Below are 26,805 nucleotides of genomic sequence, written 5' to 3'. Positions count from 1 at the left end.
AGTTTCTTTCTTAACGTTTAACTTTTTGTTTGGACAACATTTTTTGGATAAAACTTTAAATTATTTCGTATTTTAGACAAATGATGATATTAAGGATTAAATTCCATATAAAGAAAATTCAAATGACCAGATAAAGTTATTCGACCTTACTAATAAACTGGGTCTAAACAAATGGTTTTATTCATTTTATTATAACCTTTTTGGGAGGAACCTCATTTCCCCTGGATCCGCCAATGTTTGTTAAAATATAATGGGTTTCTTACCTCATTTAGCCAGGTTTAAATCGGTTTGGTAATGCCAAGCCATTAGCCTTTTATTAAAACCAAAGACTTGTATATCATAATAAGTAACTATTATTATTATTATTATTATAAGTATAGGATATAGTTGTAAACTATCAACCTAACTATATTTTACAAGTACTGGCAACTAAGGCCTTTGGCTTCGACCAAAACATCATCCATCCACTAGCCTAGGATTCGAATCCGGGTCCTTGTTGTTCAGTTGCCCAATTGACAGGGTCACTTAGACAACAAAGACTGCAATATATTAAGTTAAAAATGTCTTTTCTATATGTTTGTGTTTCTTGTGTTACTCACCAATTACCTCCTAGTAAAAAACATACAACATTTAATGTGTATAAATTTTTGGAATATGTTTATTACACAATTCTGTTTTTTACTTTATTCAATTTTACTTTCATTGGATTGCGTATACTGGGCTTTACAATTTACAATTAAATGAATCAATTCACATAAATATGCTTAATGATTTTGCATTATTCTATTTAATTTTATTTCGTTTTAACAATGGCAACTGGTTTTTGTTGGTTTTTCGAGGGGTTCTTGATGTTGTTTGCTGCCTAGTTCTCTGTTTGCAATCTGATCAATATCTATACAATTCCCACTGAAAACCATAAATACATACATACATACATAGCTCATGTATTATTTATATTAATATTATTTGTTGTTGTAGTTGTATTTGTTGTAAATTTACATTCAGAACACACTGCAAATGTCAATGGAAAATGCAACGGAAACTGAAAATGTTGACCAAAGCTTTTATTTAATTTTCATTTTTTTTTTCTAGCTATTATGAATTTTTAATATGCATTATAGACATTTATTTGGTAGATATGTTTACTAACAGTATATGCTGTGTATGTGTGTGTGTGTGTGTGTGTTTTGATAAACTCTTTTTTTTCAATCTATGTTTTGTTATTGTTTGTTGTTGTTGGCTTTTTTGCCATGAGTTGCTTGTTTTTTTGTACAATATTTTGACAGGCTAAGCTAATAAATGCATTTAATTAAAACTTTTTCAACTAAAAATGGCAACGTGTGCAACAAAATTTCTAAGCAAATTAATTAAAAATTGTCATAGATTATCCTCCCATTTACATTTCCATTTCAAATTCTGCAGTCTGCAGTTTCGAGTTGGATTCTCGGTTTCAACTATCTGTGTAATTTTGGCATAATGATAATAAGCTCTCTCCGGATTTGAGTTTCGAGGCACACGACGATACATTCCCTTCATACATTCACTCCTGCCCACATTTGCATGTGGTTGTTGTTATTTTCCTTTTTTTCCTTCTTGCAGTTTCCTAACTACATACATACGTATGTGAAAATCATATTGCTAAACATTTGGCGGTTACAATGAATGCAACAAAAACACATTTTAATTGAAACTAAATGCATTCAGAGTTGGCATTGTGTGAGATTGTTGAGCGTGTATAAAAAAATGCATAAAATTAGTCTAACTTTTTAAGAGTAGAGTTTTGTTTTTTCCTTTAGCCAGACCTGTTGTCAGGTCACAGGTCAGCAGGAACTTAGTCCCTGATTAACAAAGAGACTAACTATGTTTTGCTGAAGTAGTTTCAATTGAGGACAAGAAAAGGGCTAGCTACTCATCAGAGGACAGTATTAGCAGTATTATCCAAATGTTTGTTAACGAAGATTGAGCAGTCCACAATATTTCTGTTTAAATCAATACAACTATCAGCAAAATCTTGTTAGTTACTTCGTTGAGATGTTGTTTCATTTTTTGTTTTGGTACTAAAGTTTAAATACAATTTCAAGGGCCTTAAGCCTTTTGTTTTTCATTTGTAAAGGGTAATTAAATATTACGTATGTATATTATAAGTATTTCATTAATATCGAAGTATACTAAACGGTAGTTTTATTAAATAAATATCTATATATGTGTATGTGTGTGTGTGTTTGTGTGTATATGTACAAAATGTATTTATGCTGGCAATTTCATTGACTACCAGAGAGATTCGACTTTAAAATTTTTAAGCCTCCAGTTGAAGTTTGAATTGCGGTTTCCTGCGAATTGTTGCAAATTGTTTGGTTTGACTTTGCACCTGTTTCTCTCTCTGCTTCTTCTGTTGCAGTTTTTGCTTTTGTTGGTGTAAATGGTGTTTGTTTCCGCTCGACAGTCGTCACACGGTGGTCTCATCGTCATCAATATTCCGCCTTCGAGTTGGATAAAGAGAGAGAGAGAGAACGAGTAAAATTTTAAGAAAAAGACGCCATTAATCAATTGATTTCCTATTCGACATGCAATAAACTAGTTTAATATGCTTTTAGCCTACAGCTTAACAATTTTGTGTTCTAAGAATTTCTTCGTGCAAATAGAGAAAATACTTCTTAAAATTTATGACATGCCAAAAATTCACCATAAATTTAAATATAAATTATATTCTTTTAGTCGGAGTTTAGTAAGCAAAGCAATTTTATGCACTTTAAGCTAGGAGATAAAGTGAAAAAGCAAAGAATGTGTTAAATAAATTTTCAAGTTGTGTTTCTTTTTTTGTTGTCATGGTTAAAGTTGAAAGTGTTGGAGTGCAGATATATGTATGTATGTATGTGTGTTTGGGATGTATTGATGTAAGTGTGTGTGTGTGTGTGAGTGTGAGGATGGATTTCTAGGTGTATAGTGCTTAGCTGCTCTGTTTAATCCGCCAATGGCACACGATACAGTAACATAAGATAGTTTAAAGTTTCTTATCCCGTTTCCTTGGTGGGCACTTGAGTAGGCAAACAGGTGACTTTCCAGTCAGTCAGTTTGGAGTGTTTGGAGGCTGTTCTTGATCCTCCAGATCTAACTCAAACTAGTTTTAGTTTCGGAAATACATATGGTAATTACAATTTTAAAGTTCTTTCGGTTAGTCTGCTGATGAAAGCACTTAAAGGTTCTTGAAATTGCTATAGGGATAAGTGCCCTACTTAGCCAGTGCCTGAATGGCCAAAAGGACAGATCGCGGCGGCTTGACTTATCTTATACTTCTGTACCGTGGCGGATTATCATTTCTAAGGTATCATAAGGGCTTAATCAAGGAAATTAGTTTCTCCATATTTAAGGGGATCGATCTACTGAAATAGTTTAACACTTGTATTTGTGTTTCCATTTTTCAACATTTTCTAAGTCATGTGATAGAAATTTTGGTTTATAATCTAACAAACTCAATTAAGGGAAGAAGTTTTACGTTAATTTTGTTTTTTTTTTTTATTTTTTTGTATAGCAATTATACCATATTGTTAGCGACCAAGGATATTGCTGTTGTTGTTGTTGTTGTTGCCTCTGCCTGCGCTGGAGCCAAATAATGTCAAACTGTGAAAAATGGCGATGGGATTGTGTGTGTGTGTGTGTGTTTAGTCACGAAGAGAGATTGTTTTGATGTGAAATGGATATATATGTATGTATAGTTATATATGGGTCACGGTATTAATGATGATCAAAATTAGGTCTGCTTCGAAATAAATTGGTTAGTAGATAATGAACAAAAAATTGAAATTAACATGAATATGCGTAATGAATGGATGAAATGCAATTTACTTAATATTTACATGTTTTATGTTACTGCAATCTCAAATCACAAAGTAACAAAAAACCAAATTATTTTAAGGTCATCAACTAACAAAAGTTGTCAGGTTAAATTAATTAATATTTACATTCAATTTTCAAACATTAATTAAATGAATTTGTAATTGTATTTACAATTTCGAAAAAAATGGATGGAAAAATTAAAAATTACTTTCGGACATACCGAAATTTGTATACCCTTGCTAGTCGTTCTGCTTGTTTGTCTAAAAAGTGCTCCAAAAAATTTACTATTTAATTTTTAATCAGATGTGTGCAGTAATTTTAGCACTTAACTTTATATATTAATTCTAATGACATTCGAATCGAAAGTAATCAAATAATCATAAATAAAAAACTTAGTTCCCGATGGATCAATGGTGTTTCGAATAGTATATATACATATGTCATAAGACGGACGAACAGGGATATATCTATATACTGAATAATTCGTATGTTCAAGATATATATTTTGTTTTTATCGGCTTATTTCTTAGCAATGCGACAATCTACCCTAATACAAGTTTATTCCTTTGGCAAGGGTATAGAAATGTCTGAAAATTAAAAGTGAAAATTGTGCGGTGGAAAAATTATTTGATGAAGTTTTCAAAAATTTGGCCAAATGATATTAATTATAAACAACTGAGAACATAATGGATGGACGAAAATGCATTTTCTTTTTTTTTTTTTATGTTGATTGTGTTTTACCTCTGAGCTGTAGGTTGTTGTTGTTGTTGTTGTTATTGTAGTTGGAGTTACGGGATGTCAGTGTAGTTGTTGATGTTGTTTGTTTTATAAGATGAGAGAGACCAAGACCAAGACCAAAAGCCGCCATTGTTGATTTCATTTTAGAGTTAGATATGCGTGTGTGTATGTATGTATGTATATGTGTGTGTTTGTGTGTAGTTTAGTTGAGTTTTTGCCAAAGCAATGACAGAGAAAGAAAGAGAGAGTGGACGAGAGAGAGAAAGAGAGAGAGAGAGAAAGAGTGGGCGAGAGCGAGCGCAAGCACAATATGAAGAGAATAGAAGTGAAAGATAGTCAAATTAGATTTGCTTCAAACGTTCCCAGGACCAGCTGAAAGGACGTGGACATGTATAAACACAGAGATAAATATATATATATGTATATATGTATATGGATGTATGTGTGTGTGTATGATGCGAGCGTGCATGAGTGGTTGTTGATATGTGTGAGTGAGTGAGTAGTTTTCGTATCATATTCATTTGCATTGTTTTCAGTTTTCATTGTTGTGAGTTTTCCCCCCACAGATTGTTTATCGTGGTTTTTTTTTTTTTTTGTGTTATTTTTTTTTGGTTTTTGCCATAAAGGAAAGAGAATTAGAAACAAAAGACCACAGATTAATTGTTGCCGGCCATCAAAAAGAAGAATAAAAATCTAAAACCAACCAACAAAACCAACAAAAAAAGTTAATCTTCTATAGGCCAAATAAGAGAGAAAGTTTTTTGGTTTCAACTCTTTGGGTCTTGCAACATTGAGTACGAAAAAAGCAATAACTTTGGCCAGCAGTAGGCGAAATTAGAACGCAAATCAAATACCAAAAGTAAGTAAAAACCATTTAGTATACATAGGGGAAGAGAGAGAGGGAGCGAGATGGGTTAAAGCCAACTTGGATTACACCGAAGCTTAAAACCCATAACAAAAAATGTTTTTTCCTATGAGGTCGGTAAATGCAATAGATTTGTTAAGGGCTAATTATAAGCGTCAATCTTCAATGATTTATTAAGGTTACAGTAGACGCTCAGAAATTAGAACTTTTAAGAACTCATCCTTAACCTTTGTTGGTCTAAACGAGTTCAAATTAATAGATTTGTCATTAAGTTAAGATATGGTTCTAATTTAAGAGCGTCTACTCTTTTAAATACATACATATATCGTTTTATTGATGCAAATTGTGATTAGGCATCAGTTGCATTTACTTATTAACTCTGGGATTAGTGAAGTTTTCGAAAACATTTTAACCGCAAACTTACTCAGTATCCGTTATGCTGGCCAGAGGAAGAGGACCCAGTGGTTGCATGGGAGCCACCATGCTAGAGGGGGGAGATGAGGCACGTGAACTATGACGCGAACCGCCGTTTAGGGTATGGCGGGCTATTAGACCCGGATTGTTCATATCATTCACCATAATGCCATTCATGGAAGGAGCAGGAACAGGTGGAGGATGCATCAGCTGTGAGCCATGCAGAGATGGCGGTTGCCCTTGACTCAGTTTGCGGGCTGGCAAGTGATCTTCTTCCGCTGTGTAAGGGAAATGGTAACCATTCTTATCTGATCCCTCCGACAGACGATCCGAGGCGAGTTGCTGCAGTTGTTGTTGTTGCTGCTGCTGTTGCTGGTAATCGTTTTTGAGGAGCGAATGCACTGAATGCAATGAATCCGTAGCATAATTTGGACGCCGCTGTCTTTGCAGACTATAATGACCGTCCCGTGAACCATAGATATCGGGAGTAATACGATCCTTTGACAGATAAGGTGACCCACTGCCCAGTGTCCTCTGCTTGTCGTAAATACTGTCGCTCAGATACGCAGCATCCGGATGGAAACTGCGCATGTGGCCAATGGTCTGAGAACCACTTCCCCCCACACCACCTGGATAGTCCTTTTCGCTGCCATAATGACTGGGCGGCGGTTTGTAAGAACCATATTTATCCGCGTACTGATCATGTCGTCCATACAAACTCATACTATCCTCATAACCATCTCGAGCATCTCTTATATTCTCAAGGATCGATGGAGGCATGTTGATTTTATTATGATGCTGTTGTAGGTAACTGGTATCGGTGAGATCAGGATTAGGCAATGGATTGGGGGAAATCGTCAGTTTCTGACCCATATGGACATGCTCATTATCGGAGCCCGTGTCCTGGGACCAACGTCCCACATTATTGGGAGGATGTGCAGATTGTAGATAAGGATCTGCTAGTTGGTTGGACCAACGTGGCGCATAGACTGGCGGCTTGTTGATGCTGGGAAAGAGTTGTGGGCTCTGTACCACATTCAGTTCAGGCGGAGTTGTAGCTTGCACATGTTCAGTTATATTAGGCAGATACGATGAAGCTGCCGGAGTAGAACTGACAGCCGTACTGCGATGTGTGCCACTGGAGCGAGCTGTACGAGACTCGTCATCGTCACTGGAATGACTTGAAGCTAGTTCCAATGATCTGCCATCGGTTTCAGAGCCAGAATCCGAATCCTTGCGCTGTCGCTTCGACTTCTCTTCACTCCTTCTTCCAGTAATAGATGACTCAAATCCTCTTAGAAAACTTGGAGCATCGCTGGCTGAGTTGTAATTCGAGGTGGACGTGGAAGTCTGTCTTAGTTGGCCATCACTGTAGGGACTGGAACTGGTCTTGGCAGTGCTTCTAGAGGTTGTGCTACTGGCACTTATGCCGATATTTCTTCTGGCTGTGCCATCGTAGGTCCCCGCCAGGAAGTTATTAGGTCTCGCCGTGGCGGTGGTACCATTTACATTATGCGAACTGTTACTCACTACCATGGAGGAGTCCAAGAGAGGCACCTTCCTGCCCATACATCGCAGACAAGTTCGTTGAAGATTCTCACGCACTCTCTTATTGATAATGCAATAGCCAATGAGGCAGAACAGAGCATGCAACAAAACGACTCCCGACAGCAGTAGACTCAATAGCTGAGAGTGCTCTGAAGCGGCCAGAACAGCCAAAACCCACATGACACCCATGAGGGGCAGCGAAACTACAGATAGCCACAGAAGAGTCCTTAAATTGCCAAAGCCAAGCACGTGATCCTTGAGTGTGAAGGCAGCTTTCACAGAGACAAACAGGATCAGCAGATTAACCAGTGACATGCCAGCTATGGGACCCACAAGCCACCATACAACAGGCTCATAGACAGACAACCAGCAGCTAGGGAAGAGAGAGAAAGAAACCAGATTAACAAATGACTGATTTGAAGGTGTATAAATTTAGATACTTACAACAGACTGTTGCCATATTCATGTGCTCTTACACCGACAGACAAACCAACAACGACAGCAGGCGCACCATAGCCCATGGCAAAGTAGAAGCCCATCGGACCATGATTTATGTCCCGCATTTCGGTCAACATGCGATAAAGATGCACACAGTCAACAGTCGTCCAGGCGAACGCAGCCAACCAGAAGTAATGCAGACATATGGCAATCAGTTTGCAGGGGAATTCACTCTCCAGCTCCAGAAGATTACGACGTGACTGCATTCCAATGAAGAAAAGCAATTCGGCAAAGAATACGCACAATACGATGTTCTGATGTATGGTGTTCGAGTTAGTTTGCTGCCCTCGTAGTAGACCCAAAGCCAATAAAACTCCCAAAAGCAGGGGTAGAGATACCATGAAAGCAGAATATGACGTTATTTGCACCAGCAGAGATGGCTCTGGTATATCCTCGGGGTCTATGATATCGACAATTACTGCATAATTCGAAATGTGAGTGCAACTACAATTGATTAGAATCGGTTGCTGAGATGACAGAGAAAAGTCACCGTCGAAATCGGGAATCTCAGTCTGACAGCCAAGACGTGTCCATTGGTTGGTGAAGGAATTCCAACGCACACACTGAGGATTCGACCGAGGACCAAAACGTGACGAGTCCATATCCAACCACATTTGCAACTTAATTGGCTGGGAGAGATGTGGTGAACCCAGAGAGCGATAGACCAATTGCTGGTTTCCATCCATTTGTTGATCGGTGGGATAAATAACCTCAACCTGTCGCTTTACCAGACGACGATCTCGATATATGGCTTCATTTTCACCCTTGGATTTCTCTTCACTGGATGTGGGGCCCTCGTAATTGGGATTAAGCTGTTCCGTAGAGTCGGGTGACACCTGCTCTTCACCAGAATTGCCATGGAATTCGATATCGTCCAGATTAATGTGTATATGAGGATCACTTTCCAACGAAGCTTCATTGCTATGAGCTTCCAGTAGTTCGCCTGAGGAACCGCTGGAGGAGGCGGGTCCTGGAATTTCATGAGCAGTAATCCTTATATCCTCAATCTGTTGTTCACTGCTACTTGATGGTGCCTTGGGTACATCAAATACTTCTACAAATTGTTGCTCGGAGCTTCCAGTGGCGGAAGATGTTATCGAAGAACTAGATGATACAGAAATCTTTCTTGAGGGAATCTCAAAACGCTCTCGTTCCCTTTCCGCCGATGGTACTAAAATTTGTAATGACAGTATGGGCGTGGCCAACTCGACATCGACACCCCAACGTCGTGTAATGGTCTCATCGTATAAATCAGGTAACAACTGACCGACATCCTTGTACTGAGCATAGGCTACTATTGCACGATAATCATTGCCTCGACTACCACTACCCTGAGAGGTAATCTCATCACTTTCCGGTGGAGTGATGCCAAGCATTTCCAGGGGAACCAAAACCTTTGTGTATTTATCAAATTTCCTTTTATCTAGGATATAATTATTATACTTTGGAAAGCTTATGACCGGCCTTTGTTTGGAAGAGTGTTGCAAGAATCCACTGGTATCTGGTAGTACCACACTCTCGGTGGTAAAGGCATTCGGTTTTAAATACTTGCTACGATGATATTCGCTCAATTGTTCCGGCTCATAGCCAAAGAGGGATTCAGCAGTGACAATATCCAGACCCAGGACCATGTTCGGTTGCACAATCTCAAAGGGACTGGTATAGGTGTCATGCTGGGAGCGTGCCAGTACGACTAAATATTTGTTAAAAGCATCCACCAAGTCGTCTGGGCCACGTTGTATCAACTCCGAGGCTCTTCGCCACTCTGCATCATATTTGCGATCTAATATAACACTCGCTGCATCAACTAAATTCTTAATAAAATATTTATCCTGGCTATGTGACAAATTGAGGCCACTTTGCATCAACTCATAGTTAATCAACTCTTGTAGTAGCCCTTCGGTGACCAAGAGATCGGCGCCATATAAACGATCGTGGCTGAATTTCAATTCATCCGACAAATAGTCCATGTCCAACTCATGCGACCAGACGTTTCCATTGGCATTAAGAAGGAACGATGATTCCATTTTGTAACGTCTGTTATTGGGTTTTGTCGCCGGCTGTTTGCTGACTCCACTGCGATGCACTGCTGCGCAGGATCTTTGCAGTTGTTCTGCCATTTTAATGGCCACAAATGAGTTTAGTTCCAATTCAAGTTTTTCAAGTTGGGCCAATTGTCGGCGCAGCTCTACAAATGGCTCTGATGAGCAATTATACATGTCCGGAGTTGTCCAGCTGCCCGTTTGACTGTCACAACTGCGTTGACCCTTACCACGGGCGGGCAGAGGGCAATTCTCGATGGCGCTACTACCAAGTGGTGTACGGGGCCACCAGATGCCAGCAGCAAATGAACGCGGGCAGGCATCATAGACCACTTCGCAGCCATTGAGCGTCACTTCGGCATAGGGATTGGAGCAGGAATCGCAGCGGCGTCCGATCACACCTTCACGGCATTCACACTGTCCAGTCAAGCGATTACAGGCGCTGTTAAAGCTTCCTATGGAGTAACAATCGCAGGATAGGCAGGCGGTCTCGTTGGGCGGCTGATAGTGATTCGTTTTGCAGTAGCACTGACCCGTCGTCTTGTTGCAATCCGGATGGTAACCCTGCTTGAGGTTGCACTTGCAGGGTCCACAGACGCGTTCACCCCACCAACCCCCTGGACAGGGTTGTTGCAACTCTCTCTCACAGTATTCCCCGTGTTGATAGCTATTATTGCACTCACAACGATAACCTCGGGACAAACTGATATTTGCTCTGCATATTCCAGCTGAGCACGGCTTTACCGTACATATCGGAGAGCAGTCTTCTCCGACATAGCCTTTGTTACACTCGCACGTGGTCACGTCCCATTTGGCAATGCATGTCGAGTGAATGGGGCAATTTTCCATTGGACACTGAGCCCTCGATTCACAGCCATCTTCAACATTCTCTCTTATGGTGGGTCTCGATAATACCGCCTGACCTGCACCTATACGCACATCCTGCAGACATCCCTCGAAGGGACTGACATTGGCATCCACAGCTCCAATTGTTCCGTCCACACTGCCCATTACAATTTTTCCCACATACAATCCCTGCACCTTCTGGGACATAGGCACTGACCCAATGCGTTGTCCATAATCCACTGAGAATTGAATTTCCGATCCCTGTTGCCATTTGATTTCCACTCGATGCCATTCTCCATCCGATAGATATGCTCCGGCCAGATACATTGGCTCGTTGTCGTAGATATAGTAAAGAATGCCATGCTTCAAGCTAATCACAGCTGAACTATTTTGTCCTATTTGTATCTGCATTATAAAAGCATTCTGCTGTCTTGTCCGCAATGAGAATGAAGTTAACCAGGGCAGTTGAATGGGTCGCAGTAGGGGGTTGAAACTTAAGCTACCATCACCAGAGAAACGCCATGGAGCTGGTATATTATCCTGACAATTGATGCCCGCATATCCTTCTGTGCAATCGCATGTGTATGTATTCCACCCTTCAAGACAAGTGCCACCATTGAAACAAGGTTCCGATGAGCATAACGGTGACTTTTGCGGGCATCCCGAAATAGTTCCATTATCGGCCACGTACGAATTCAGATCGATATAGCGCTCATCAATGCGCAGATCGGAAATACAACCCACGAAATCTCGATTTGCTACTGGAAAGTGGGCGGGAATGCGAGGCAAACCACCGATCTGCAAAGGTCCTGTTAGATCCAGGAAACGATGGCATGTTTCGGTCAATAGGGCACAACGTTTGTCCAACTTCAACGTGGTATGATTGGCACAGCTCCAACGTTCGCCCAGTTCTTCTCCTGCCAATGCGATGGCTGTGTCACATTGATCGAGAACCAAAGTTACGCTACGATTAAAGTATATAATCTCAACCTCATGCCATTTACCATCGGAAATCTTCCATGGCAGCACTGAAACACTTTCGCTATGGTCTCCCAGTGAATAGGAGAAATTAATGTGTCCATCCAATATTTCCAGGGCTATGAAATCGTGCAGTTCATTGTATCGTCCATTGTAAAGGAGCAGACCATTCTCTTGAACCGTGGCGAATCTCAACTTTAGGTTAAAGCGATGCCTCTGCTTGAGACTCTCGAATGTCAGAAATGAGTTGTGCGAAAAGGAACGAGATCTCAACTCACAGGTAGGAGTGTACGGTGGAGGTTGAGAGCTTAAAAAGTGATTGTTGCTCATGCATGACGACAGTGAACCCTCACAATTGGTGGACATACAGGCTGGTAACTCACTGACATTTGTCTCACAATTCAAACCCGTATGGCTGGCAAGACACACACATGTGTAACCTCCTTCGCGCCTGACACATGTCCCTCCATTTTGACAAGGATCCGAGTAACAAAGATCCACTTCAGTGTCACATAAGTAATGTTCCTTACTGCCTGTAAAACCCTCAGGACAAGAGCAGGCAAATGTATTCACCGGATAAATGGGTCGGAAGAGCACCGTATCACTGTGTATGAATTCCGAGGCATTGCCAAATTTCAGTACAGTCAAACATTCTTCAAAATTAAGGCAAGGTTCACGTACACACAGATTGTCATCGAACGGAAGGACCTCCACGGTGGCCAAACGAGCCAATATTGCTCGATTGAGATAAACTCTCTCCTGCAAGTATTGTGGAGTATAGAACTCCTCATGGGACACATCTGGTCTCTTCGCCGAGAAACTAACATTCAATATCCTTGATGTGACATCCGTGTCGTCTTGTATGCTAAATATAAAAATATTCTCCTTGGGACATGGTATAATGGCCGCCAAGCCATCTAGGAAAAAGTTAAGCAATGGCGATAAAAACGCTTCTTCGGTCATCTCATTTAGTCGCACGGTTACCGAGTTAAATAGCATGTCCTCGGTGATTAGTCGCACAGATAATTGCATGATTGCTTTCAATTCATTAATTCCATCAGACACAGATACTTCCATAGTGGCAAATTTCGGAACATTGGTATTCAATTGTGGACTAAGTATTAATCCCCCGGAAGTGCTATTCAGACGTAACAAATTTGCATTATTTCCCGATAGAATTCGATAATTCAATTTGTCACTGACATCCGCATCAAAGGCTGGGATACGACCTATTTCGCCACTGGGGAAGTGATCACGGAAATTGTTGAAAATCACCTGAAAATCACGCAACACCGGGGCATTATCATTGACATCGGTGACCAAAATCTCAATATGTGCATCGTTACGGAGAGGAGGAGAGGCCGCTCTGACTACCAATTCAAAACGCTTCCGTGAGGATTCATAGTCCAGTTCTGTCATAGTTAACAATTGGGCTCGTTCCGATCCGGGACGGGTGACCAAGGAGAAGGCATTTGAATCATCGCCACCTATGATGGAATAGTGAACTACCGCATTGACCCCCTCATCGGGATCATGGGCGTGTATTTCACCAACTACAGATCCCACAGGGGAATTCTCTGGCACATACAAAGTAATCTTATCCGACGCAAAGGTGGGAGGTGAATCGTTGACATCCTCTAGGCGTATTTGCACTTCTACCGTACTCGAAAGCGGTGGTGAACCCTTATCCACAGCTATGGCTGTCAAATGATAAATGGCCACACTCTCCCTGTCTAATCCTTTGTTAGTTCGTATCGTTCCCGATGTGGGATCAATCACAAATGAACCATCCTCAACATCACGGTCACTTAGCAAATACTTTATCCTTCCATTGAGTCCTATATCTGGATCACTAGCCGAAACCTGAATCACTGAAGTTCCAACTAAAGCATCTTCGAGAATGGATGACTGATAGAGAGGATTCTTGAACATGGGAGCATTATCATTAACATCTGTGACACTTATCTCTACATCGGTGGTGTCACTCAACGATGGATTGCCACCATCCTTAGCCGTCACCGTTAGCAGGTAACCACTAGTTGTTTCCCTGTCCAGTGGGGCATTGGTGACTATGGCTCCCGTTTGCTGATTAATTGAGAAAGGATCGGCAGTGCCTAAGCCATTTATACTCTCTTCATTGAGAGAGTATGTTATCTGAGCATTAATTCCGACATCACTATCCGTAGCGGAAACCACAAGAACTGTCGTACCCACTGGGGCATCTTCAAATACGGAAGAACTGTATGGGGCATTCTCAAAGATGGGGGCGAAATTGTTAGCATCGGTGATGTTAATATGTACAGTGGCGGTATCTGAGCGTCCACCTGAGTCGGTGGCTGTGACAGTGAGCAAAAAGCGTTTTTCCTGTTTATAGTCCAACGACTGGGCGATAGTTATAAGACCTCGTCCATTTTGTGAGGTGATCGCAAAACGTCCACGAGTATTTCCTGTACTAATTTCATAATGCAAACGTGAATCCTCATCGGGATCAGTTGCTGTCACCGTCGTCACTGGAGTACCCGGTGGCTGATCCTCACCCACATTGGCTTCATAGTATTTAGGATTGAAATTCGGATCATTGTCATTCACGTCTTGCACTGTGATTACCACCGAAGAGCTGGCTGACTTTGGTGGAACGCCGCCATCTTTGGCCACCACCTGGAAGGTAAAACGACTCTGTTCTTCTCTGTCCAATTGCTTAATGGTCTGCACCCATCCAGTGCGAGGATCTACGGCCAGAGGAAAATTATCATCACGTTCGGAAATGCTGTAACTTATCTCTGCATTGGCTCCCTCATCAGAATCGTAGGCTTGAACACGTATGATATTGTAGCCCACTGGAACATTCTCCAAAACACTCTCTTGGAACTGAGAGGTGTAGAAACGTGGGGCATTGTCGTTGGCATCAATAACATTGACCAGCAATTGAGTGGTATTACTCCTGGAAGGACTACCTCCATCTTGAGCACGTATAACCAGGCGATAACTGCGCACACTTTCGTAATCCAATGGTTTAACTAAACTCACATCTCCGGACATTGAATCAATGGAAAACTGCGACTGGGTATTGCCACCAATAATGGCATATCGTATGGCTGCATTATTGCCCTGATCGGCATCTGTGGCTCGTATATGGGCCACTGTATTATCCTCGCTGCTGCCCCACTGATCCTCTGGCACTTGGACTGTATAGGTGCGTTCGCTGAACTGCGGATAGTTGTCATTGTCATCCAGGACTTTTACCAAAACACTAGCTGTGGCCGTCTTGCGTTCACTTTGCGCGGAGGCCATGTCTGAGGCGGTTACCACCAAATTATAACTATCTGAGGTTTCACGATCAAGACTACTTCGTGTTGAGATCACACCAGAACGAGAGTCAATTCTAAAAATGGGCATCTCCTGTGTCTGCGCCAAGCCAGAGCCATCTGCAAGGTAAAGAAAAAATAGATTTTCGGAAAGGAATTCCTCCAGTTTACCCACACTTACCTGTCACTACCTCGATGCCGTATTCAATTTCGGCATTTTTTCCTATATCCTGATCAGTGGCGCGTAGTGTAATCACTGTTGAGCCAACAGTCGCACCCTCACGAATGCTAGCCTCAAATTGTTCCGCCTCAAAGGTGGGACTATGATCATTACAATCCAGGACATTCACTTGCAGAGTGGTTGTGCCAGAACGTGGTGGAAAACTGTCATCAGTGGCAACCACACGAAAATAATGAACATCCATCAGTTCACGATCTAAACTCGCTGATGTAGTCACTACACCTGTACGCGAATCCACTTTGAATAACGACTGCGAACGGGAGTCGAGCAGAGACACCATCGAGTAAACCACTGGCGAATCTTCCGGGTCACGAGCTCTCACTGTGGTCACAGCTGCACCCGCTGCCTGCTCCTCCTGGACGGAGGCAACATACAATGCCTGCTCGAAATAGGGCGATTGGTTACGTAGCTCCCGACGAACTCTCTTCGCTATATCCGTATCGTTGAATTCCTGATGATGATAAACAATCTTCAGACGATGATCCGAATCGACTATGTCATGGCGATTGCATCGTATGTTAAATGTGATGCTAACTTTCCACATAGATTCGTGTATGCAAACATCACGACTGGCCACCAAGTCGCGATTTTGATGTTCAATGGCAAACCGTTCGTCGTTGACATCCAAAAAGTTTACTCGACAATGTTGGCAAACGGATTTGGGTAGAAAGGCATTCAAACTATTGATAAACTGGGAACGCCTCAAGCAAATTTGATTCCATTTGTCTGTCGTGTGTATGGCGTAAGAAGCATAGGTCTCTGATATCCATTGCTTGGCATCGCTAATCCTGCGATGCAGCGCTGTCTGCAGATGCAAAGGATCTTTGTTTTGGCTCGAAGAGCGTCGCTTGCGACTTAATATTCGATGACGCATCTCATTGTCAAAGGTGTCCCCAAAGATGAGATCCCCGGGACGAAAATCTGTACTATTTTCTCTATAGGCCAATTCCAATTGATTCCCATCGAGTAGTTTCAAATCCATGGCAGATCTTCTACGTCTCTTGGAGTAACCAGTATTATCTTCCTCTTCGTAGTGATGATGATGCAATTCTTGCTCCACTCGTCTGTCCTCATTGCATTCGTGGCCCGATATAAATATTCTTATCGGTAGACTATAGTAGTCTATGCTACGCAGACGATTTGATGTGGAATCCACATAAAATGTGAACAGATTTGGATAATATATCCCATCACATTTGAGGGATTTCTTTAACTGAATTTGTCCATCCTTATGACTAACTGCGACTAGATGATGCACAAAGTTAGCTGATTTATGGGCATTGATTTTATAATGCCTCTCCGAGCCCAACTTGTAGACAGATGCATTGAATATTATGGTCCCCGGTGGGGTCTCCTCGTTCACAATAATTAAATAGGCATTTGTGTGATAATTTGCCAACTGCAGAAGCAGGAGCATAAGCCAGAATCTCAATTTAGTTAGCATAGCCATCGATTCTTCCTAAGTCCTTGCTGGGATGCGTGAAACAGTGTGTCTGCGTGTGGATTTGTGTATATGTGTGTGTGTTTTTGTGTGGCCAAGAAACCACAACTTAATGAATGCTTCTATTCAGTTATCATCGGTGGGCCTGTAAAAAGACAAAAGAGCAAAGACAAAAATTAAATCAATTTATGCCCTGAAAAGTGCGCTATGGTTTTCCTAACGGAAAAGTTTGCTTTAAATTTCGTATGCCTTTGACAGTTTAAATGTTGCCTTTGACTTAATTAAAACCCGAATAAACTCTTGCGAAACGTTCCATAACAGCAGGCAGCAATTTTTAATTTCGCTTTCTTCGTCTGACAAGAGCACACAACAAATTTTCTTTTCCTCTCTCTCTCTGCCAGTCTCTCCGTTTTCCAGCTAAAAATTAAACCTGATTTCTTCTTTCATTTTTCTACTTCCTTTTTTTTTTTTTTGCTTTGTGTGTTTGCCATATTTCATAGAGAATTTTTCTTATTTTTTGTTGATGTTTTTCATTTACCCCTTTGAGGCAGCTTAATCAGAAAAACCAAACATTTTTTTGCGGGGTGAGGTGCAGAGCAGCCAACAAAATGTCACCATATGATACCAAAACAAAGCTCGAATGACCATTTACTCATATTCAGTCAGTCAGTCAGTCAGTTAGTCGAAGCTGGCTAGCCATTGGAGTCCTGTTAAAAATTTAATGAAATTCGATTTGATGCCCTCTATACTCTCATTTCATTCAATTTGCCTCTCCATAATGAAAGTTGCAAGTGCATTGGTCTGTTAATTAACACAGGGAACACGCTCAGAAGACCCATCGACCCCTTCACTTTCCCCCAATCTCCCTCTCCTTCTCTTCAGTGGCAAAGGTTGGAGGTTAGAGTTTCGGTCATTTTGAATTCAGTTTGTAAGTAAACAGTTCACTACTCCTGGATTTCATTGCAATCGATGGATAATTCTCACGTTCAACGAGAATGGCAGCGGGACATGTTTTAGTAACTCGAGGCAAAATTGTCACCCTCCTCCAATGCTACCACCCCCAAAACATTGCGCATACGCAGTGTGGGAGTAGTAAAAATTCATTGCTAGGCTTACAACCTGCAAACAATAATTAATGTGTGTGAATTTTTCACGTCTTTTGTATGCTTCAACCATTGCCAGCGAGCTCGCTCTCCCGTTCTCTAAACATTAATTGCAGTGTTAAAATGTTTAATTAAAATTTCAGTCTGGGCCATGCGGACTATGACTATGACTATATAGACGTGTGCCAGACCCAGACGCTGCCTTCTCCACCTGCTCAGTTATTGCTTTATGTGGTATATGCACACCACACCTGCAGCAGAAAAAAAAAAAAATGCAGCAAGCTCTTTTCATGGTTCGTCAAGCTTGAAACAAATGCTGCAAGCCGCAAAAAGAAGCCAACACAGAGCCTTAAAGTTGTTATTTTAGGTGTGATTCCATTTAATTAACACAATTATTTATTCCCGTCTTAAAGTCTTGTACTTAAGACTCTAACAAAACGAGGATAACTTCACAGAAATTTATATATCTTATATCCAAAGACTACAATTTTAACCACTTAAAATCATGTAAAGCAATTTCCTTTACTTAATGCGAACATGAAAGAAATCTGTGAACTTGTTTCAATAATATTATTCTAAAAAGGCAAAGCCAAACTTTCAGACTCTTTTCACTTGATTAATAATGAAACATTTTCGTTTTGGTAATTTGCAAATCCACAAACACGAAATTCAAAATTCACAAAGTTAATTAGTGTTTTGCCCGACAATGTGTCTGGCATTTTGTTTTATTGCCCTCGTCGCACTTCCCTTCTCCCCGGCAAATGCTATGATGATATATGGCTTCGACTTTTGGCAACCCTTCAGAGCTCAGTACGTCAAAAAAGTACATGAAACCTGCGAAATTTTTTCACATGTAATATACACCAGATGGCATTTCTGTTTTGCCTACTTATGGTTTTCTCTTTTTTCTTTTTGGGGAGTGGGTGGAAAAGAACCGCGAGAAAGGGTTGTGCTTGTTGACTCATAAATTTGCGCCTTTTACGAGACAACAGCTGGAAACTTTTTAAGTAGCCTCCACCCAACTGAAATAGCTAGCTAGCTGAAATATTATAGAAAAAAATCAAAAGAATTAGCAAGATAACACTGAGATACCCTGCAATGTGTAGGGATAGATGAACCTAATTCATTTGCAGTTTTTTGTATATTAGGTTTCCTCAAAAAAGTATAAGCTTTATATTATCCTAGGCCTACCCTCTTTTTGTGAATATTATACGACTAGATCTAGAGGTCTATATTATGCAGCTTATAATTAATACGTTCAGTATCTGTCTGATCATCTGTCTGTTTATATACAAACTATCCGCTCAGGATTCGAGTTGTTCCTTTCAAACGTTAAATTTAAATTTTGTTTCATCGTAGGCAGTAAATTTGTCGAAAAGGGAGTGGATCGAACAAGTAGAGTAGAGCAATTACTCTAGAGCTGCAAGACCGAAATCTGCCTTATAGTCACGGAAATTGTAATTAGTATTCGACACCCCAAGAATGTTGAAAAAAGAAAAATGTTTAGTGGTCAAAGACTGCAACGATAATTAAAGAATCGGCAAACCAAAGTCTGTTTCTTTGACATTTGCATTTCATTTTGTTTCCCACACAATCTCGGAATCAGTATTTTCACCATTCCAACGTGGTCTGCTTTGCATTTTGTGTATCTTACATATACTCTGTGACCTTATAATTACATGGTATAAAAAAACCGAAAAGTTCTGGCATTCTTTGTTTTTTATTTTTAACTTTTTTTCGCCTTAGTTTAAGAGTGAGTGGGGAAAATGCAAAGCAGAAAATGAGAGAAAAAATCAGGCGAAACGTGTCAACTGTTGGCTTGATAAAAATTTATCACAGATTCGCCCACCTGGTGACGTGGTGGGCGTGATCAACTTTTCTTTTTTGTGCTTTCTGCCTTCTTCAGGTTTTTTTTTATGTTTTGCTCTTTGTGGCTAATGAGCTCGAGAGTTTTTTTCTTTCTGTAATTTGAAGAACCATCATCATCGTCATCGTTGGAGCAGGTCCAGAAGGACCCTTAGGGTGTTGTTGTAAAATGACAATAATAAGAAAAAGGAGCTGATTTTTTAAATTTCTTCCTTTTGATGCTTATGAAAATTGAGCATTATTAGGTATTATATAAGCAAATTACAGCCGCTTAAGTTTGAAATTTAATTAAGTTTCTATTCTTTTATGGAAAATGTATTTCGAGTGGTTTGATTGTTATATTGAAAAAGTTGTTAAGTGACTAATAATAGCCAACGAATTAGTATAAATCATATGGCGTGACCAAACGTTATTAAATATTTTCAACTAGAACATGAAAGGCAATAAAATTCTTTGCCAGACGGAGAAGGAGTTTGCGTGCCCCGGAAATGCGACTATTGTCTGTTGACTCCTGTCTAGACTATATAAGCACATTCATGTGTGGCTCTAGGGGGCAGGAGACATAATACATACAACTCCACCTGAATACACCTGTATGAAAGTACAAGACGATAAAGTTAACTGCATTAAAATGTTATTAGAAAGAAGATGGGAGACAGCGTCACAGTGTATACAGAAAATGTGAAAATGTCTGAGTATTTTAATGGTCAATTTAAACAGGACCCGAAAGCCGTCTCAGTTGGAAATAAAATATATGTTTAACGGAGAAGGAAACATACGCTGCATTGGTATCGGAAACAAGCAAAAGGAAACGAAGAGAAGAAAGAGAGAAGCCCGCAATGAAATAAAATCTTACACACATTCACCCACTCAGCAGACAAAGAACTGAGAACGAAAGAGAAGGTTTTTATTTTTTACTTTGTTATGGAAGCGCTTGAGGCAAACCAACAACCAAGCAACAACCAACAAAAGCAGGCAACAAACCTATGACCACATCTCGAGTATATTTGGCCAGCCAAATGCAATTGAGTTTAAAGGACAAACGAGAACATGAATGCTGCCTGCACATGAAAAACTCTCCTACGACATAACAAAGAATGGTAAACGAGAAGTTAACCGAAAGGAAAGGGTAAAGGAAACTTGTGACTTGACTTGCGACATGGCGTACAAATTAAAAGTGTGCCACAGGCTAGAACGGGAAACTACAGCATAGTACAGAGTAGTAACAATTGGCAAAAAGTGATGTTTAACACAGTGATTTTTCTCTTTAGTTTCACTCAGTTTACATTGTCGTAGAACTTGCAGGTTCGGCAAGTTCTAAATGTAATGCAAATCCTGTTCGTTTACATTTTCCCCATCTATTCTCTTCCAGTTCGCTTTCTGATGGTGCGCTTCATTAGATTTCTATTGGCATTGGCGCGTATCGTGTCTGAGAGATTTATGTGCTACAAGGAACTCACTTGACATTTCTACTTAATTGTTCTTAGGATAACGCATAGATTCAGCTAACTAAGCGAACAAACTAAAGTTTCTACGTGACACAAAATCAATGAGTTGAAGACTCTTATCTCTCCTTATGGTGTAGTTTCATTGAAATTGACGAGTTGGCTTAAAGTTAAGCATTTGTAATAACTGTTTTGCTCTTAAGCTTTTCTTAGGTTTCAAACTGACAATGCAACATTTTGTCTTTATATACATAGTACACAATAGATATGAAAGTGGAACATATCTTTAACTAATGGTAATATGCTGGAATAAGTGGTTCCCGTCAAGTTGTTGTGGAAATTATTCTTCATTCCTTGAAGTTGCACTCTTTAGGGCAAATATTAACTTTGTAAGCAAATGGTTACACACACAAATCGAGAAAAACTGTCAAATAACTAAAAAAATAATCTAGAAATCGAAATGTTTTGTGTCGTTGTTCAATAAGATATTGAATTAATCAGATTTTAGAAGGATCTAGTTGAACTTAGGTCTTTTAGAAAGGAATCGAATTAAAATTAAAAAATGATTTAAAAGCTTTGAGCATTTTATACGACTTTGCTTTAAAATCACGTATACGCCAAGTGGACAAATATGTTAAGTAGGCTTTCTTGCATTATCCAATTTTTTTGTTCAATATATATAGAGGGTTGTGTACGGGGTTATTATTTGAATTCAAGTTTTAACTATATATGTATCTACCATTTTCGAGTTCCTGTCACTTATTATTGCGGACCAATGTGCGCTGAAAAGTATGCTATGAAAATGATATAAGTGAACAAATATGCATATAGAGGGAAGCAGAAACAAGTGGAAAACTATACCACTACAAACACATGTATATATCGTGTTGTACCTCATATTAATTGCACAATCCATCCGAGTCAGTGAGAAGAATAAAAAGAAAGAAAACCGCATCTGATGCCAGCAGCAACAACATAAAGCACAAAGAGCCAAGAGAGAGAGAGGGATGATAAAAGAAATGCGTAAATGAAATGAGGGCATGAATAAATAAATGAATCAGCTGCAGAAACAGCAGCAGCAGCAACAGAAACAGCAACAGTAGCTAAGGGCTAGCAGCGATGCAACTAAAATTGGATATGTCTTAGATACTTACATGCATATATGCATGAAGGGGTCGCATTGGGTAGGTATGTTGAAGACGGAACAGGAATTGGATTTGAAGGTGTGGATTTAAGTGCATTGCAGTTTAACTTTTGCCATGCCGGAAGGCAGGAAAATTTCATGATGATAAATGTAAAAGTAGGAGAACACGAACTGTGCAAAAACCCATTGAGTTGACAAGCATTTACTTTACTCGCTTTGCGGATTTTCTTTTTCTACTCTTTACTGTCTCTCTTTCTCTCTCGGGGGCTGCCTTTTGTGGTACTGTCATTGTCGCTTTGTTTGCAATTAAGTTTTGTACGCTGTTGCGGCTGAACAACAACAACAAACGGAGAAACTATGGTGGCGGGAGGGGTGGGTTGGGGAGAAGCAAGGGTAGCGAGCATATGGCAGTGCTTAATCAGAAAGACAAAAGCTGTGCCACTGCTTTTAGCAACTGTCTAGCGAAAGGACATCAGTACATCTCATGATAAGTTGCTTAAAGGAGCTACGACCAACTCTCTTTCTCCCTCTGTTTCCGTTTCCGTATTTGTTGTTTTTTTTTCTTGTCCATTTGGTTTTTTTTCCAGCAGTAAATTCTCTTGAATATATTTTTATAGTTGCTGGTTTAGAACTTGATTATGTTAATGCGATTTAATTCACAATTCAAACTTAGTTTTATGGCAAATTTATGCAGTCGTTCCTCCATTCTGGTCTCCTTCAGACTGTCTTTCTCTCTGAAGGCTCTCCATTGGCTATGAATTATTGCCAGCTCCATTTATCAGGGCGTAGCGAAGTGATTTTAAGTAAATTGGAAAAGGCTAATAGAAAATGTTCCTGGAAAGCTGGGTCAAGCAAAATGTTGTTCAATTAACTGAAGAATTTTATGCATACATATATGTATGTGCAGATTGACTTGAATGATAGAAGGCATAAATAGAGAAATAGAGAATGGAAAGTTTTATCCCTTAGCTTGGATATCAGCTATCAGCTTAACTAATGACTATAGCAAACACATACAGACAGACAGCAGCAGCTCCATCAGAGGCGCTAAATGCATTTTAAGATTCTTGGCTCTTGTATAGAGAAATTGGGTCAGTTGTGTTTCATGTATTGTCTGGCAAAACAATGGCCCTACCATTCTATCTTCCCCTCTCTCTCTCTCTCTCGTTCCTTCCATTGCAATATCAATATGTAATGACTTTTGCTTTTGTCTTGCCATTTGCGAACTGCTACACTTAATCCCATTTATCTTACCTTTTAGTAGCATTACAGCAATTGTCGTTGAAGCATCTGATTAGAAAACACATTGTGCTGCAAGTAAAACAAAAAGACAAAAGAGAGAATGAAGTGAAAATTGAACTGAACACTGACGAACTGTCTAATTAGCATCGAGTAGCAAACTAATTGCCAGATAAAACTAAACAAAAGCAACAGTTGTCATATACGATACGATTGCATATTGACAGTCTGGAGTGCGTGTCCAGTAATTTGGCCCAAAGGGGAAGTAAATTAACCGTCAGACGACAGATGACAAGGCATTATACATAGATCTCTTCCTTGTCTTTGTTTAGGTAAATCACTTGGCAGACAATGTCAAAAGTCAACTAGGTTTTGAAATATTGACAATGTTTCCTTTACTAGCGAACAATCAAGTGTACGATCAGATTACTCTGATATATTCTACGCCACTGGCATAAGTTGGTAGAGTGGATTAAGCAGAAACCCCTTGTGCATATAGTTGACAAATGAATTGCTCTAATTGTAAGTACGACAAAACTAAAGATAGCCAAGGATGAGGATGAGAGTGCTTCATCACAACATTGTAAGTGTGTATTCGCCTACCTTCCTCTCCCCCAGTTTGTCTATCTGGTTGTATGTTGGGAAAAACCCTTTCAGGCATTATTAATGCGAGTGGCTGCCACTTGGCGTTTCTCTCTCTTTCTGTCTCTTTTCACATATGCTACATAAAGTTAACTTCAAAAAGTAAGTACTAGAATCCTGCTCTTATATATAGCACGGAGCAGCAAAAGTTGTTACTTTTAACTGTTAATCAGCATTGACAGTTTGTTGAAAGTTTGTCAAGTGAGGCGGCTAGAAGGAATAGAGACAGACAGACTTAGGGACATGGAGAGACAAAGTTGAGTAAGTTATGAGGATGGGAGATAGGCCAGCGATAACTCGTGACTGCGTTTGGCGGCAATCATTTTCACGCAGACAGCTTTTTAATCAGCATTAAGTGCAGAAAGGCTCAGCAGTTAAAGGATAACGAAATGAAATGGATTTTTATTGTTCCTCAGTGTCGGGTTTGTCGACGTCGAGAGCGAAACAAATTGCAAAAGTAAATAAAACAATAGCAGGCAACAGGCGAACAGGCATGCTTAACAGGCAAGGACACTGGCTGTGACTCCAAGGTGTTGCCTTGCCACAGCCACAAAGGACATAATGAATACGCTTAACTTTTAAGTCACGCTGCGAGATAACTTGCCGAGAAAATAATGGCGCGAATAATGATGCTGACAAACAGCGGTAACAACAACAACAACAGCCAGCAAGAGAAGGCATACGCAGGACAAGGGGAGCAAGCCATTCCATAAAGCAGCCACAATTTCCACTCAACTGACTCCTCTCCTCCATCCTTTTTTCTCCTCTAGCTCACTCTTAGTCTAGCTCTCTTCATCTATCTTTCTCTCCCTCTTTGGCATCGAGCGCGTTACCATTAATGTAAATGAGACTCATTGAAATGTCAATATGACTTTCAATGCTTTCCAATGATCCTTGCTCCGACAACCAGACCAAGCAATTAAACCCCCCATCTACCATATGTCCCTGCTTTTTTGCCAAGGACCTTTCTATAGAGGAATATGCCTTCAATCGATGCGTGTAAAAGTGCGATTCATAGTACCCAAATATCTTTGAAAAGGGGGTGGGAAAGAGTATATGAGTGGCCAAAAACTCATTAAACCTTTACGCGCTGTTGCAGCAAATGAGTCATCAGCAAATATACACACACAGATGGCGCACTCACACACGGTAACAGGAAAAAGCGGTTTACAGTAAATACCACTAAAAAAATATTCAATCAAAAACAATTTTTCACACAAAATAGTACACTTTGGAATTTTATTCCAAAAGAGCTTGTGCATATTTCAAAAAATTGTCAACCTGACATTTCTGTCTATCATCTAACAGGATTCACTGTGCCAGAATATACACGTATGCGTTGATTGCGAAAAAAGAAATAACTGAATCGCATTTCACACTCAGTCCTCTCTCCTTTTCTCCGTTTCATACTGATCTTTTTCACTCTTCTTTTGCAAAATGTCAAAAATTTTCACGAATTTGTTAGCAAATGCAATCATTTTGTTACGTGGTTTTATTACAGTGGTTCGACCAAAAGGAAGCATCCTCCCCTGCGCAACCACTGCTTTCTTCTCAGTCCACCGCTGACTAAGCCAATAACATGAAAATGCTCGTTTATAGATGGAGGTTTCTGGTCGCTGCAGGGTGGAGGAGGGTGGGTGGAGGTTTGAGTGAGTTGGCATTGCCATGCAACGGGGCGTATACGTAACGTGTGCAAATATTGTCTCAATTTGGCGCGAGCTGCTTGCTCCACACTTGGTTTTGGTTGGCTTGGCTTGGTTCCATCGGCAGAGCAAATATAGAATAAGGGAGTCTGGGCAAGGAGAAGGATGCTCACTGAAGCTTATGCAGATGCAGTTCCTCTATACACTCTTCTACCCCTGCGACGCGCGTGTGTGTGTGTGTGTTGCTGGGGAAATAAACAATTTGTATGCGAATTTTGCCTTTGCTATGCAGGAGGCAAACTAGAAAACGAACTGAACTGAATGTAACGGAACTGAACTGCATTGGCCATGAATATGGAAAATATTCAGCTTCCCTCTTTTTTCTTCTTTCAAAGCATGTCTTTCTCTTTTGCTTATAAAGTTGCCCCTTCCCTCTCCCAGCCTAGCCCTTCTTTTGCATAAGCAAACAGTTGGGGGAAATTGAAAGCAAAATATGATGATGTTCGATTTAGAGATTTTGTTTGGTTAGAAGTTCCAACAGTAGATGATGCGGGTATAACTTCCTCTCTTCTACACTCCTTCCCATCCTTTTCACAAATATTTGTCTAAACGAAATACCAGAACAAACATCTCTCCGAAAATTAAAGGCCTGAGCTGAAATTGTCTGACCAATTGCAATTGGCATTTATGTGAAATCTATGAGAAATATGTTTATCTCCACTCTCTGATTAAAGGCTGTGCATAACTTCATATAAGTATGTTATTAAGTTACAGCGATCTATCTGTATTCATTTCAATCATATGCATTCGCATTCATCCTCTTTATTCATCTCACACACAGACACACACACACACACATACCAAAAAGGAACTTTAGTAATTATGGTTAACAAATAAAATTTACAATTTTCATTTAATTAATGCATAAGCCCAACAGAAGGGCTCTGCAACAACAACAACAACGCGCATTGGC

General features: G+C 40.2%; 1 protein-coding gene across 3 annotated transcripts in view; it reads right to left on the bottom strand.

The window, feature by feature from the left end:
* Positions 1-644: 644 nt before the first annotated feature.
* Positions 645-26,805, bottom strand: part of stan (Protocadherin-like wing polarity protein stan) — a 45,480-nt gene continuing 19,319 nt past the window's right edge. Inside the window, exons 3-7 of one of the 3 annotated variants that reach the window (XM_068291197.1) lie at positions 23,563-23,619; positions 15,250-16,895; positions 7,844-15,188; positions 5,862-7,772; positions 645-2,480 (exon numbers count right to left, since the gene is read on the bottom strand). In XM_068291197.1, coding sequence (XP_068147298.1) covers positions 2,447-2,480; positions 5,862-7,772; positions 7,844-15,188; positions 15,250-16,759 — 10,800 coding nt within the window. In that variant the 5' untranslated portion in view covers positions 16,760-16,895; positions 23,563-23,619 and the 3' untranslated portion in view covers positions 645-2,446. Of the gene's footprint in view, positions 2,481-4,428; positions 4,945-5,861; positions 7,773-7,843; positions 15,189-15,249; positions 16,896-23,562; positions 23,620-26,805 lie in introns of those variants that run through there. The other 2 variants (XM_068291199.1, XM_068291198.1) reach the window with 2 other exon arrangements.

Source organism: Drosophila tropicalis, unplaced genomic scaffold (assembly GCF_018151085.1).
Source record: "Drosophila tropicalis isolate 14030-0801.00 unplaced genomic scaffold, ASM1815108v1 contig_593, whole genome shotgun sequence".
Classification (NCBI taxonomy): domain Eukaryota; kingdom Metazoa; phylum Arthropoda; class Insecta; order Diptera; family Drosophilidae; genus Drosophila; species Drosophila tropicalis.
This window is presented reverse-complemented; position numbering and strand designations above follow the sequence as displayed.